At 45.0% G+C, this 16,239-nt stretch overlaps 2 protein-coding genes across 7 annotated transcripts in view; both read left to right on the top strand.

The window, feature by feature from the left end:
* Positions 1 to 16,239, top strand: part of LOC144473563 (dystrophin, isoforms A/C/F/G/H) — an 856,126-nt gene that overhangs the window by 397,467 nt on the left and 442,420 nt on the right. The window lies entirely within an intron of this gene.
* LOC144473309 (uncharacterized) lies at positions 10,678 to 12,902 on the top strand. The gene has a single exon (XM_078187080.1). The coding sequence runs from the start codon at positions 10,824 to 10,826 to the stop codon at positions 12,900 to 12,902; it is 2,079 nt and encodes a 692-aa protein (XP_078043206.1). The 5' UTR covers positions 10,678 to 10,823.

Below are 16,239 nucleotides of genomic sequence, written 5' to 3'. Positions count from 1 at the left end.
ATTCTTTTCTATAATTTATTAAAAACATTGCATCGATTAGTTTTATTTAGTTTCGTTGTTATCCCAGTTTAAAAATGAAAGAAGAAAACCCGCATTTCAGACAGATTTTATTGTATTATTTCCGAAAAGGCGAGAACGCATCTTGAGCACACAAAAAGTAATGTGCTGTACACTGAAGTCTTGAAAAGAAGGTAGTGTCACAATTGGATAAAGTTGTATTTTTAAGCAAAAATTTTGCATTTTCCTTCTTATTTAAAATCCGCGATCACTTAGTTGCCAACCCAACAGTTATGCACTGATCACATAAATAGCATTACATTGAATACTTTTCAAATGTACCGATCTACGACCGAGTAAAAGTATTAATTATAGTCGCAAGTATCGTCCCCGGCTTTCGACTTCCCCGAACCGCGATTGGAACCAGCGCTGGCCAGTCGGACAAAACGAAACCGTTCCCGACGTTACCTTTGGATTTCGAAACGCACCGCCGGACTCACCGCGCCCGTAATAAAGTGGTAGTACATCATATTAGTTGACTAACGGGCGTTCCCCGCGTGCCACCGTGCCCGCAAAACCGCGCGTTCGCAGGACTTCGCGCGCGGGGCACTTCGGATTGTCTCAATGCATCGCGTCATTACCGTAACTCGCGGCAGTAGATTCTGTTCACCGTAGCTTCCCTCCGTTGTTTCCTTTCCTCTTTATTTGCAGACGCGGAGCGCGCCGTAACCGCGCAATCGCCTCTGCCTCCGGGAATTGTTCGCCCCCCACCCCCCCCCCCACCCTCTCCCTCTCGCCCCTGGGGGTGGAAAGTTGGTGACGAGTTCTAACGTTTAATTGAATAATTGAGGCGCCCGTGGCACGGTTAAAAATTCCTTTCGACTCGGTTCCCCAGTTTTTATGGGCGCGCTAGGGAAACTCGTTGCTGCTCTCAGACATCTGAATTTTATTGGATAGGAACGTGTCAACGTTGAAAGATACCACCGTTGTCGGTTTTAGCGCGCGACGGCGATGATAAGGGGACTTTGATCGAAACGCGTTCGCGTCGCGACTGTGACGAGCGAAATCTCGGCCGGTAAGAAATTCTCTTTTTTTATCGGGTGATTGATTTCCGCTGGAATTCATCGAACCGCGGAGAATTTACGCCGCTGACAATTACTTATGGAATTCTGTACGTTTCGTTCGTTTTATTTCTCTTAGCAATTGTTACCTAGAATACTTTTGTACATTTACTGACGTGACCACGACTTTATTTTACAATATAACATGTTTATCGTACGAACCGAGGAACCAAAAATCAAAAAAGAAAATAAAAGTAGTTATTAACCCCTCGCCGCACCATTTTCTTTAGAACTACTGTGATTAGAATCTTTTCGATCGCACTGATTTCTTAGAAGGGAAAGGAATTTTATATTTATTGTATGCTTGCATCTAGTTCAATGTTTAAATATTTGTGACGAGAGAATCAAATTTGAATCTTATTTAAAGGAACGGATGAATATTCATAACTAACAGCTCATTAATAAAAATCGCCATCACTAGTCTGACTCGTTAAAGTATGACAAGGGGTTAATATCATGTTATAGTGTCAATAAATGTAACTATTGTATTTCAGTGAGTAAAATTGCTTTATCAGCGCGATTATAGCGTATAGCTCGCTAAGTTTTGCAAAATATATAGAACATAAATAATAAATAAATATATAGGACACAATAAATTTCTCGTTGCCAATTTATAAAATGTTTCAATCCAAATCCACGCGCGTAATGTTCGATTCGATCTAAAACAAACTCAGAGCACCGCGCGGCAGTTTCTTAGACGTTCATCTCCGGCCCTAAAAAGGCCAGTTAAATACATCCGCGCACGAGAAGCGTTAAAATAGATCTATCCGGTACGATCAAGTGTGTTCGTCGTATCGACGGAGCGGCGCGGCGACTTTTCCTTGCGTCGTCGTCGTCGTCGTCGTCGTTACGAAACCCGCGCCGGCTATCTTTCCTTTCCTTCCTTCCTTCCTTCCTTTTGTCGTCGACCAATGCTAACGGCGCGACGCTTTCATTGCGGCGCATTGTGTACCGCGTTATAGCGAATGATTTATCTGCCGGCAACAACCGGGCGTCGCTGTCTCATCGGAAACTTCCAGTAATTCCGTTCGACGGCCGCTACCGGATCGAATAAGTATCGCGACCTCCGCGCCGATTCCATTTCTGTTCACTTCCGCGAACCGGGAGCGTGGATCGGACCGGTTCGAGTCGGGTTCGGACGGACCCAGCCATCGCCCCCGATACCGGCCTGGATAATGTGGCCGCGCGGAAGTGCCGTCTTGTGGCATAATCCGCGAGGTGTAATAGATTCTGGCGCACGACCAAACCAGCCCTCCCAGCCGATTCGAAAACTCGGTTAGCTGCTTGACGATCTTCGACTGGCGTTGAAGCAGACTCTGTGAAGAACAAAGTGAATTGTGAAGTGAACAAAGTGAAGAATGTCTGATTTTCTTTGTAAATGCACGTATCATTGCTATCAAGTAATGATGTATCGTTGTTATTGATTTCTGCTTTTATTTAAATTAATAAAACCATGATGGCTGTTATTAGGCGGCCTGGTGTTATGTTGGTGTGATATTTCGAGATTTTGTGGTTGCAGTAACAAGTTATGCAGCACAAGAAATAATTAATTCTAACTCATAATTCATTCTTAATTCATTTTAAAGAAATCACCTACTAATATTCAGATTGGCTAGGAACACATCTATTCGGTAGACTGGATCACGAATTTCATCTGTTATCTGACTAATTCTTCTATTATTATACCTTCGAACTATATTTTCAATTCTTAAATAATTAATTTAAATAATCTTCAACTATTTCAATTCTTTGACTTACCAATAAAAATACGTATATAAAGCCTCCCAATTTTACTTATCAGATAATAAATTCAAAGTACATAACAATTTTCCATTTACAAAGCAATATTTTTTCACTTCAGTCCTACATTTTAAGAATATCGATCCATTTATTATATATTAAGAATATTAATTTAAATCAACTTATGAATATCAAGGTGTATATCGACAATTAATTTAGTAAATGTTTTAGCTTTAATCTTGTGGCCTTTTAACATAAAATACGGTAACTCTGAACAATGCGTTCGCAAGATAAATTATCCCTTTGCACTCAAAGTCATTTTAACTGTAAATTAAAGTACAAGAAATTGATTTTTGTCACTCGTATCAATAGTTTCAGGATTTAACAGTTTTTTAAATCTAAATGTTTGTATAAAAGTTCTTGAGACGTGATTGAACAATTTTAGCGGTGCCTGAGAGTCACCACTGGAGCACAAAGGTTTAGAACGTAGCGGATGAACGGGTGCACGCGTTGCGCGAAGTGTAGGGCCGCCGCCGAAATTCCATTTTCTTCGAAACTGAATTCACGGTTGCGATCGAAGACGGATTAAAGCGAAACAATACTGTGCGCGGCGAGTTCGCCTTCTCTTCCGCCGGTTTCTGTTTTCACGATGAAGTCGAGAGTCGTCCCGATGTTGACGATGCCTTTATGCGAAAAGTTTCGCGCCGGCTCCTGGACGAAACTTTTTCTGGATATCGGCGTGCGCGCGGCGCACGGATGCATTTCCTGCCCGCGAGATATGTTACATCGTGGTCGTGACAGAAGTCGAGCACAGAGATGTGCGGTTATATTGAAAACGGAAAATGTTACGCAGCCCGCGGAATATCGGGAGTTACTCCCGGCGAGGCGCGGCGCGGCGCGGCGTCCGGATTCGCTTTATGCGAGCGCCTGGCTTCATAAAAATTGCGATAATCTCCTTCCTTTTTGATCGAGCACGACATACCGGCTCCGCTCAAATAAGGAATTTCATTCGCATAAGTAAGCAAAAGTATCTTCTGACGTGCGCCTCCTTTCATTCTTCGTTTTACGATCCCTGAAAATTCTACAAGCCGTGAATGTAGTCCGTGTGTTTATCCGAACGGCGGTTCATTCATTCCCGATCACAGGAGCTGGAATCAAAGAGATTTCGCTTCCGCAATCTCTATTTTATTAACACGAATATTCTGTTCTATTTTATTAACACGAATATTCTGTTCTATTTTATTAACACGAATATTCTATTCTATTTTATTAACACGAATATTCTATTCTATTTTATTAACACGAATATTCTATTCTATCTTATTAACACGGTAATTTGATTCTACGAAATTCTTCTTCTTAACATTTTTTAAAAGTAAAACAGATGTCCTAATTATTGCCATCTTAAACCTATCGCTCAACTTCAGTTAATTATTTCAGAAATTGTATAAAATTCATTCCTAAAATTCATTCCAATTTGCAGTATAATTTCAAACATGACAGATTTCAAGCTAAAGACAGATTAATCATGTTTTAGTGATTACAGGCGACGTTGTGTGGACGAAAAAAAGAACATTGTCCTATTATGTTGTATGAAATTATTTGTTTGAATTCGTAAAACTAAGGAAGTTATTAATATTTGAAATACGTGTTCATATAACTCGCAAAAGATAATTTAAACACCTCTTTTTGGTGCCTCATTTTTTGAAATTGTTCACATGATGTACTAAGGCTTTGTTGATGAGTTGACTTTGCATTTTTAGAGAAAATTCTCCAAGTACTTTACAGCCTTTGGATGGAAAGGTGAAACGATATTTACAAGATCAATAATTTATTTTGGCAGATAGATTTATTTAACCGAGGAGAATTTACTTTAGTAAATTTACTTCAGTAAATTCTCCTCGATTGTCTTTTAGTTAGTAAACAAAAATAGATCATTTGGAAAGAGCAGATTCGATTATTCGAAACTTGCGTCTTGATTTTATAATTGTTAATAATCGAAAACTATAGAAACGAGTCGCGAGGTTGTAATAATTATGTCTCCCATTTATGAATTGTCCATTTCTATTTACAAGCTAAAATAAACACAACAACTTTTGTAAAACATCCGCAATAAAAATTTGCGCTCGATTGGTGACCCTCAGGTACCACTATAATTATTTTAGCATCTTCCAAAATTATTTGTATGCTAACAAAGCTCAGATTTGAAAAATTGTTAACAGTGAAACAAAGTTGGTATGAGTCGCAGGAATCAATTCCACATACATAAAATACTCTTTGCCACATAAAACGTAAATACTATAAGCTAGAAAAATTATTTTAGTTATGTTAATGAATTATTTAAGTTAATGATCCTTTTAGAAGAAATTTCTAAAAATTGTTTAAGAAACGACCATCACCAAAATATCCCCAAAAGAAAAATTGAAAGCTTGTTACAATCTAACCAATTGTTAACTCCGCAGAAATCTGTAAAATTCGAGCAACAACGTTGTTTTCTTCGAACAACGTGCGTAAATGCACCTACGTAAAACTCTCCTCGCGAAAGATTTCTATGCCGGTAGAAATCATTTTTCACGGTAGAAAAATTGCTCTTTCTCGGGAAAACTAGAACGCGTTGCACGCGTTTCATTCGTTTTAGTCCCGGCGTAAGATTCGATATATATAGTTCGGCATCCGCTCGGAAGGATTTCCGTGAAGAATTCTTTGAAGTAGATAAATTCGCCGGGGGGGGAAAAAATTAAGAAATTCCTGTGTGACCGGTGGCTACATCCTACCGTCGATTTACTTAGTCTGGCCCATCCCCTACCCCGCTACAAATCTGTCCTTTAATCTGCTTCAACCTCGGGATGGTCCATCCATTTTGAAACTCCGCGAAGTACTAGTTGAATTTGTGTTGCCGCTGAAATAACCGGTTGCAACGGTTGCAAATAATTCCGGTCCCCGAAATCTAGCGTGCGCGCGCTAATCTCCCGGCCGAATGTTTTTCCTCAAAGCAGAATCTACCTAAACTCCCTACGTCGTCCCTCGAAGAGCGTTTTCCTAAAACGCGTCGCGCGGCGGCCGCCTTTGTCATCCGTGGTGGTTCCTACTACGTCGGGAACATCCCCAAAAACTTGGACCGTAACCGAGGACTCGAGAGATTCTCTCGTATTTAGCAAAGCGGAGGAGGATCTCTTTGACGACCGGTGGTCTCATTTCGGTGGACACTTTAACGGCTTTGAGACGAATCAAATATAGTAGAATTCGATTCAATGAGAACACTAATTCCATTCAATTAGGGAAGCTCTTTCAGAATTGTAAGTTAATTTTCAATTCGAGCGCGGCAGACCGCGAAAGTGCGCTATAATTTCGGAATTCATAAGACAATTTGTGATCGTTTTATGGCCGGGAGTAGTGAAGATTTAGCACGGTTAATGAACATTCGGAATGCCGTGCTGCATTCGGACGAAATGTATAATATGGCGGAGTCGCTTCCGTTTATGAATATTAGAATATCTTATGTATAAATTAAATGCTTTTGACTTGGATCATGTGCGGTCCTTTTATAAACTTGACGTGGTCATCGCGAAATCATTGCAAGGGATTGCAGGAATAAAAGTGAAGCAATGTATTCAGGTAATAAATCATATCGTATAACTTAACAATTTAAATCTTCCTTGAGATATGTAATTTTATCAGAATATATAAAAGAAAGTTAAACGAAATTTATTACACTTTTACACAAAGTACAGGAATTAATATACAATAGAATTGCCAGCTGGAAAATTGTAAATGACCAATAAGCGTTTCCAGATATTACTATGGTATTAATATTAGAAATTCCGCGATATATTAAAAACGAATTAATCCTTTACGCAAAATAGTTGGGATTCGCGAGCTATAAGAATGTTAAGAGAATGATAACGACTGGATTTTATGTATTTATGGGAAAAATGAATTGGTATAATTTAAAAAAGTGAAGATCTAATAAGTTTGGACTTATTAAGATTATTAAGGAAAGAAAAGATATTTTTTATTCTTGTATTAAAGTCTATAGCTGTAGACGATCTTAAGCATTGTCAATTCTATTTCCATTCAAGTGTTTCTTTTCAAATTTTGATTCTCACTAAGGTAATTACTGGTTGCTGATTCAGGCCCCATTGTCCTAACGTTGTTCTCGCGAACATCTGTAATATCGTGATTTGATAAACATGCCCATACGGTGGAGCCATTCGTTCCCCTCGGAACAAGTACCAAACTTAAACAAACAACTACAGCTGAGAAAGGTTGTTCCATATGACAAGGGTCAGCCTCAAAGATACCAAAATTCTGATACCTTCGTGTACAATACACATCTCCTGAGGTCCCTCGCGATCGCTGCAAAGATAGAGCCCCCATCACCTTTCCAGCTCGCAATATGCATTTTCACCGAGCACGGCCCGCCCTCGAGCGCGTCCCACGTCAGCGTTTCGCGTCCTCGTCGAGGCCCACGTACATATATATCGTTAAATAATCGTATTGTTATGGTGGCGATAGCTGTTATCATTGATCCATAAGCTTCTCCAGGCGACATGGCCAAAGCCCCACATACCCAGTTCACGAAAAGGGGGTTGACGGTCGACGCATGCTGCTCGTATTACAGCGACCGCGTAGGAGGGGGGCGGATAGATAAACAGAGGGAGACGGATGACGAGAAACGACGGAAGGGATGAGAGAGAGTGGGCCGTGGGGCGCAGGGTAGGGTTGGGGGTGGCGAGGGGAGACGGGCCGACGAATAGATGGCAGGAGGGCAATGTGCCCTGCGTACGGCCTCCACCGCCGAGAGATAGTACTTTCGTTCCCATTTTTTCGTTTATTTCTCTCGCCTTTATACCTCGTCTTCGGGTTGAAACGGTTGTCAACGTCGGCGAGGACCGGCGACGCACACGGGGCCGTCCCCGCTCGCGCTCTCGCTCTCGCTCTCGCTCTCGCGCTCCGCACACCGACGCGAGCGCGGAGCCTCTTTTTCACCCTGTTATTCCGCTCTCGAGTGTTTGTTCACTTTTTGTTTTCTATCTCTCCGAATAATTATGTACCGGCCCCTAAGCGCAGTGTCCCGGTGAAAACCGGACCGAAAGAAAGCTTAGCGCCGCGCGTCGGCCAAGCTTCGGTCGGGAATCAATGTGACGAACTTAATGGTCGACCGACTGCTCTATGTGTGTGCCTCCTCCTCCCCCTCCCTCGCGAAAAGAAGATCGTCAACGATAGTGGCGTCAAAGGAGAGAGAGAGAGGGAGAGGCAAAGGGACGCGAACCGGTGCTGTGTACCGGGGCCAGAGGAGCAGAACAGAGCGGCGGCGGCGACGACGGTGGTTAGGAGAGCGAGAGAGGTATGGACCAAGGTGTCCCTCTGTCGTTCCTCAAAGAGACAAACGGAGTCTTGTTCTTCCTCCACTTGTTTTTGCGCCCCTTGCTGTTGTCCTTTCTCTACGACACACTCCCCGACGTTCGACCACGAAAACCTAGCGCACCGCGCGCGGCTTAGCGGCGAGAGAAGAAACAGGCACGAGGATCGGCAGCACGGTCGTTGACGACACCGTCCTCGGCGACGTTGACGGCGTACACAGCCTCAGAGAACTCGGCTGGACCAGCGCAGCCGGGGCGGTGGGACGCGGCGAAGGTACGGCAGGGCCGTACCAATGTTCCCTCAGGAACTGCGATCGGAGTGAGAGAGAAACGGGGAGGACAAGTGGGAGGATTGCGGAGAGGGAACGAGAGATGGGGAAAGATGGAGCGAGATGGAACGGCGAGGAGGTAGGAGAGCTTGGAAGACAGAGAGAGAAAGAGAGCGAGAGAGAGTGAGAGAGAGAAAGAGAGCGCCGACTATCCGCGAGGCGCAGGCGTGCGGGTGCTCGCGGCTCGAATCCCGCCGTATTCCAAAGAGGAACACGCCACTCCGCCCCCGGCACGGCAGCCACGCGTCAGTCTCACCCGACTGACCTCCTGTCCCTAACTTCCCTCTTCGATTCCTGACCCGCGCACATTGAACTCACGCGGTTCCCACCGGCGAGGACACCGGCGCGCGGTGTCACGGACTCAACCTCCAGTTGATAGTTGATCTGCGACCGGAACACTCGCGTCATCGCCGAGGATCATGCTGATGGCGAGCCTAGCTGTCGCCGACCAGCTTGGTTCCCTCGAAGCTACCGAGACGACGGGGCAGCGTCGTTATGGGATCGGTGCTCCAGGAAGATGGTAGACGACCGGTCGGTTCAGTGATCCTCCTCCGCGGAGCCTAAGCGATCGTGCGGACATGGAGACGACTGGAAAGAAAATCGAGGAAGGATCCGGCCTAGAATCGGGCAAAACGGACAGTGTTTTCGTGATCCCGATTCGACGGCTAGAATAGTGAGCAATCTCCGGTCGGCTGGGAAGAGGGAAGTGTTTTTCGCGTCGTTGATCGAGATATCGTATCTGTTTTGTTTTTTACGAACTGTTGTGCCGATTCGTCGTCGACTCGCGGTGTCCGGTTGGTGGTGTTTCAGTGTACGCGGTAACGGGCAACCTCGAGGATAACTCCGGTAACCGTGACGTGTTCCGAAATTGTTCCCAGTGAAGGATCGTCGGCGCGAGAAGGAAGTTCTCTTTAACCGGCGTGGTTCCGCGTGAAACGCGTCGCGGCTAATCGAGGATCGAGAAAATCACCGTTGTAAACCACGCACGATCGACCACGTGGTAAATTTTCGAATCGCATGTAGTTTCTGTTATTCGAGCTCGTAGAGGCGTCGTCACGTAGCTGTGAAACATCGGATGGTTGTTGAGATAAAAGAAATCCCACTTGGATTATAATACGCATCCAGCAATCATAGATCGATTTCTATTAAAGTCATTGCTAGAGGATTTAGTGATCGTTGTCGTTATAGCGGAGATTTATTAATCGAAAATCTTATCTATTACATAGAGATATCTATTACATATTTGAAAGATTTATACCGGTTGTTCGCGATCAATATAAAACCAGTTGAGAGAGATTTATTGAAACGAGAAGATACGGAAGAAAACGAGGAGGAGAACAAAGAGTACAGGCAGAGAGATAGAGAGAAAGAGAGAGAGGAAGCTAACGAAGAAGAAAGAAAAGAAAAAGGCTAAAAAGTTCGGATTTCTGTCGGGACATAGCTCGGCTAACGAGCCAGTACTCTAAATATAATAATGGTCATGAGTTCGCACTTTAATCCGAATAACAATCGACGAGTAATTAATAACGATCGATTCGCGCGAGAATTCCGGCCGTTGAATTAACGCACGCCGGCAGATACAATTAATCAAATGTTATTTCGAAATATTATACGATCTCCGGCTGCGGGAGACAAAGCTTGACTATCGGCCTATCGACTGATGCAACGAACGAGCAAACAGAGCCTGAATACCGAATATCGTTCGCCGGGCGACGCAAGCGAGAAACGCTCGTGTAATTCGAAACACGGCGTCGAGGTGGGATAACCGTCGATAAAAATGGAGATTGGCCGACTCGACGACATAGCGGAGGCAGCAGATGTTTGAACTACCAGACGACGAACCGCGGAGATTATCGATTCGTTCGCACGCGGGGGGCAAACATGTCGCGCGCGAAATGTGCACGAGCCAGTTCACGAACGACCGAAACCCGCTCCGAATGGTAGCGACAGGTCAACATTGACTCAACGATTTTCGGAATCGAATTTTTCTAGGCGCCATTTTCGACTGAAACACCGCTAAGTATAGTTGGACGACTACACTACTCTCGTTGGACATCGAAGAGGAGGAAAGAAGAGGAGGAGGAGGAGGAGGAGGAGGAGGGTGCGCGTTCGACGAACGCTGGACAATAAACGAAACCGAAGGACTAATTTTAGTTGTACAGAGAATTAATAATTAACAGAGGATATAGGCAGAAGAATTTTCGCGCAGTGAAAGACCATGATCGTGCTGGCGGACACCTAATCGGTAGTGTCCAGACGCCGCTAAAACCCAAATGGGCGAGCCGAAACCCGCCTCGTCTCCGCAGCCAAACGGCGGCGTGAAACAGAAGCCGACCAGCTTGAACCTCGCACCGGTTCCCGGTTTCTATCGCAATGTCAACGGACGTGCGAGCCTGAATGATCGTCATCTACAGCACGTCACCGCTGTCATCGGCGGTGAGCGCGCCGCACGCGTCAACAACAAGTCCTCCTCGCCAAACCTTGCCGGCCCAATCAACAACAATACCGAGCCCGCTGGCAATTCAGCAATCAGCAACACCGTCCAGCTACCAGCTCTACCAACAGTACCACCACTATCAGCATTATCTTCAGCGTGGTCGTTGTCTGCAGAACTTGAAAATCTGTTGGAACCCCCGCCCCCACCGGCCCCAACACATCCAGCGAGCACGCTACGAGCAAACTCCATCAACGACCATCAGCACCAACAGCACCAGCAGCACCAACAACACCAGCAGCACCAGCAAATCCAACAGCACCAGCTGCAGCAGCAGCAACAGCATCACCAGCAGCAGCAACAGCAGCAACATCAGCAACATCAACATCAACAACAACAACAACAACAACGGAATAACGTACAGTCGTCCCCGATCAACCAGCTGCCCACCCGTAGCCCGAGTCACAATGGTCACGGATTCCCATTGTACACCCCACCAGCCCCGATACCAGCATCCGGCGCAAATAAAGTTCGCTCTACTCCCAACGGTCTACCCCAACCAACAGCCCCGAGGCGTCCTCATAGTATTACCGCTCCAGCATACCACCATGTCGTCTCAGGTATCCACCACTCCCTTGGTCAACTCGCTGGTCGAGCAAACGCAACGTCAGCACTATCATCATCATCACCATCATCATCATCATCACCCGCATGTGGCTCAGCATCAGCAGCAACAACACCAGCAGCCACAGTCGCACCAGGATCCACAACACCGTCATCGTGGAGCTCCATTGGCTCACCAAGCACTACCGCAGCCGGCGGGGTTGTACCAGGGTTGGCACAACGGCGGGCCCATTCGGTCGCCGGTACTCCAGTATCTGTACCCGCCGGCGGTGGTAACAACAATGGCGGCGTCAATGGTATCAACGGTCAACAGGAACCACGGGGCAACGGTGCACCCGTCAACGGTACAATGGGACCCACGACTCGCAGCGTTATACCACCCCAATCTTTATGGAACGGGCAGCTACAGCAACCCGTACCTAGGCGGCCTCACAGCATCGCCTCGACACCCGTTACAGCTCCAGCAGGCGTGCCTGCAGCAACTCCAACAGCAACATCAGCAGCCGGCGTACCATCGTCCGCTCGTGCAACAGCAGCCGAGCCTATACAGTGGGGTTCCTCTGGAATGGTGTTGCACCAACCCATACCTCGCAGGGCGTACGCTTCGACCCTGCCACATCCCCAGCCACCCACGCCCACGTCACAAGGGCCCGCTCTGAGCATACTGACGAATCCAGGTAATTCGAACACGTGGACGCCGGGCGCCGCTCTGCGACCCAGGCCTCATAGCATCGCCACCACCCCTCAAACCGCTCCGATGCCGCCCGCCTCGCCCTCGGATTCCGGCTATCGATCTCTGCCATCCGCCGCGAGCGACTATCAGATACTTAAGTCACCGTCGAGAACTCAACAGCAGACGCAACAGCAACACCACCAGCAACAACAGCAGAACCAGAGCGCCGTGCGACGCCTGTCTCTGCCGTCTGCTCAGTCTCTTCTTCGTGCTTCCGCGCCCAGGCCGAGCCCGACCTTCCACGGGCTGCCGTTCCGGCCATTTAACTGCGGCGTCTCGCCAAACGGCAACCCGATCTTTTTGGGGTGCACTCATCTGCACAACAGCAGTCCCGGCGGCACCACCAGCACCGGAACCAGAACCTCCACGCCGGCTACGAGCCCCGCGACCCCGCTCACCACCTCGCAGGCCATACAGCAGCTGCTGGCGCAGCCACGAAACGGATTCAAGATAGTCGACGATAAGGTCTCGCTCTTCATAGAGATCCTCGACACGCAGGAGAGGTTCTCCAAGGTCAGTCTACTCTCTCGCTCTCTATGCTCTTCCCTACCACCTATATAGCCTAACCCTAAGCCCCCCCACCACCCTCTACCAACTATACTACGAGCCTCTGCATTCGTTGCATGCTCCCGGTATATTTAGATCAATTCACGGAGCGGCTCCGATGCCCGCTCTCTCTCTCGGTCATCGTGCTTTCAATTAAGATACGTACACTCGTTGATGCTTTATTTTCGACGCGGGATGAATCGAGGGACTGAACAGCTGGCCGACGGACAGAATTTATCTTCCGCCGGTTTTAATCAATGAGCTGGATTGTTTTCGGTAACTTGCCCGGCCGGTGGTTTGAGTAACTTATTGTGGGGGCCGGTTTTGGAGGAATTGATCGCGGAAGCGTTCCGCATACTTTTAAGCGGCAGAAAGGGGAGACGGGCTACCTTGCAGACAAATAGACAATTCTCTCGTCAAATATTTTCCTTCGTACCCAGAGGAACGAACGATGTCGGCGCTGGTACATGTGTCTTACGGCAATCGTGCTTCTCCATTTATTTTTATTGGGTTTTTTTTTTTTTTCTGCGATGTGACTTCGAGCGAGAAAGCAAACGACCGATCGTTGTTTTTAGACATTCAATAAACGAGAACGTAACTAACAGGGGTTTGTTTTCTTTTAGAGAAATGGGGTTGTGTTTTGTGTACGGATAAAACAAATCTCGAATATTTTGATTGTAATGGAATTTGAAAATAAGTCTGTATTCTGTAAGAATTGTTTTACGAGCAGGGATTATATTGTAACTTGTTTGATTTGTAAAGTTTAAGAATATATCGTGCAAGCATAACTGTAAGACTTCTGAAATTAGGTGAACGTAAGTGGGCTGCGAATTTTTTTTACTGGACACAAGAAATCATTTCTTTAGAGGTAGAATTTTATGAAGTCCTGATACGAAATCCAATGATGATATTCTATTAATTAAGTTGCAAAATTACTTGTCAAGAAGTGATTTGTTGATTATATCTGTTGCTTGGCTCTTCATCATTTTGTCCGGCTGCGTATCATATGCCACATGTTTTAACTACTGGCATATCTAATATTAAACATTTCTACAATAATCATCTACTTAATTCTTCGTATTAATAGAATTTCCTTATTTTTCTCATTTTCCTGAAGCTGTCGCATTTATTTTCATGATTTTTCTTCTGGTATATCCTATTTTTATAATTTTATATATCATATACATTTGTCAGGTATATTTACTGTGCGTCTAAAAGTCGCACACAGCATTTTCCCATAACCTATAAATAATAATAAATACATATAATCCAATTTATTGGCACAAAAATAACTCGTTAAACGACTCGGACATATTTAAAATAAAATCGTCGAGTATATCAGTAAAGAAAAATTATTTCACCGATTTCCATTATCGAAATTTCTTACGCGCAACATGGAATAACATTTAGTGATACGAGAGACACCTTTTCGAATAAAAATGGATTCCAAGCCAGACAATCCTCAATCATCAATTCGTAGTATTATCCACAAGTCACGCGTGAAACTTGCTAAACATCATTATCCCCCGAACGGCAAAGGGGTAAATCTTCCTTATTGGTCGTGTCGGATATTACTCCCTAGCCACGAGTGCACCGAATACTTCTTGCGCTCCAGCCGAACACGGAATCTTCTCCGGTCGCGTGTAATGCCCCGATTCCCCATAGAATTCCCTCGCCCGGTTACTTCGGCCCTACGGTCGTGGGGATCGGCCGGCCGAATTCGATCGCGCGATCGTGAAGCTGTCTTCCTGAGTCGTTGTTTCGCGGAATTTAGGGCCGATTCGACGCCGGTGTTGCTTCAGTCTCCGTTTTAAATCGATAATGCACCGGTCGGCGATGAGCAGGGATCCCATCTCGCTGTGGCATCCATCGCGCTCGAGTCATACATAAATTTCGGCCTTGAAAAATAAATGCGTTCGCCGCGTTTCGGGACGACGGCGACGATACTCGTCTGCCGGTCGATCGATGGAAACCGAGCCGGATGAAAGAGCGAGAGAACGAACACGGGAATGGGAATGATAGAATGGGAGGACAAGAGAACGGAGAGACAGTCGGCGCAGGAAGGTGCGAAAGAGAGACGTCGCCTTCTCTCTCTCTCTCTTTCTCTCTCTCTCGTTCGAAAGCCGGTAACTTTATGATTTCGCGACGCCATCTTGTCACATTATTTACATGCAAAAGCTAGGAAGGCGGAGGGGAAATCGGGGCAACGGCAATGTATCGCAAGTTTCGGGGATCCGATTTACCCTCGCTTCCGCCGCGAGCCGGCGTGCACGCGCCTCTGCGTTCTGCATAATGCAACAGGAAATTGCGACGTTAACACGTGGAAAGTCCATTCTTGGACGTGACCAGTTGATCGCTGCTGAAAAATCAAACAGCCCGACCGATCTAACCGTGATTCTGTCTGGCGCTCGAAATAACAGATGTGCGTCATTCCGTCATGAACAGATCGCACGCAATTTGTCGCCGAATCCTAATTATAGTCTCGGGTGATTTAAAACAGTCGAGTCGATAGGGAAAAGTCTACAGAAAAACGGAAAATTAAAATTAAGAATGGAAAATTAATTTCCACTTATCATTATTACCGAAGAGGAAAATTCTATGTTCAACACTCTATAATTGTAGAGGAAAGACATTGTATTTCGATCACATACTATACAGTGTTTTATAAACTTGCGCCGATACTTTAGGTGGTAAATGTATTAATTGAAACAAGTGGAAAATATATAATTTATTTGACATTAATCTGTATCCATGGATCTACATACACTGCAGACGGAGATAACAGATGGAGATATTAGAAATCGTTTTGATTAAACGAGAAACAATTTAGTACAGTATCCTAAAATACAGTTTCTTTCTTCGACCACTTTTATGAACAACTGAAATTCCATTTTCCTCGTTAATAACTTCAATTATTTGTAACCGAAACAAAGTTTCTGCCACTGATAGCTATTATGAATGAATAAAAGAAAATTTCTCTTACTGATAATTGTTATGAATTAATGAAATACATCCTCATCAGCGAACATAACTATTAGCCTGCGGATTTTATACATTTATAAGAGAAGTGACAGTAGTTGATATATAAAATTGTGAAAACATCGGAAAGTAATAATATTGCTGTACTGTTTTTAGCTTTCAAGTTATCACAATTGTTGAAATTTTAATTGTAATAGATTCTGAATACAAGCTTGAATCGTATAAGAATATTAATAGAAATCCAAATTACAATAGATGCTTAATAAAAATTGTAATTATGATTAGATTTAAATAAGTAAGATAAAATTATTTTTCGAGGGCCAGTTAACTCGATTTTACTAGCACTAATTAAATAATCTATTGTAATTTAAAT

This window comes from Augochlora pura, chromosome 7, assembly GCF_028453695.1.
Source record: "Augochlora pura isolate Apur16 chromosome 7, APUR_v2.2.1, whole genome shotgun sequence".
In the NCBI taxonomy this organism is placed as follows: domain Eukaryota; kingdom Metazoa; phylum Arthropoda; class Insecta; order Hymenoptera; family Halictidae; genus Augochlora; species Augochlora pura.
This window is presented reverse-complemented; position numbering and strand designations above follow the sequence as displayed.

What these genes read in the sequence shown, in the direction of transcription:
- LOC144473309 (XM_078187080.1), top strand. Translation starts at nt 10,824, where the DNA reads ATGGGCGAGCCGAAACCCGCCTCGTCTCCGCAGCCAAACGGCGGCGTG.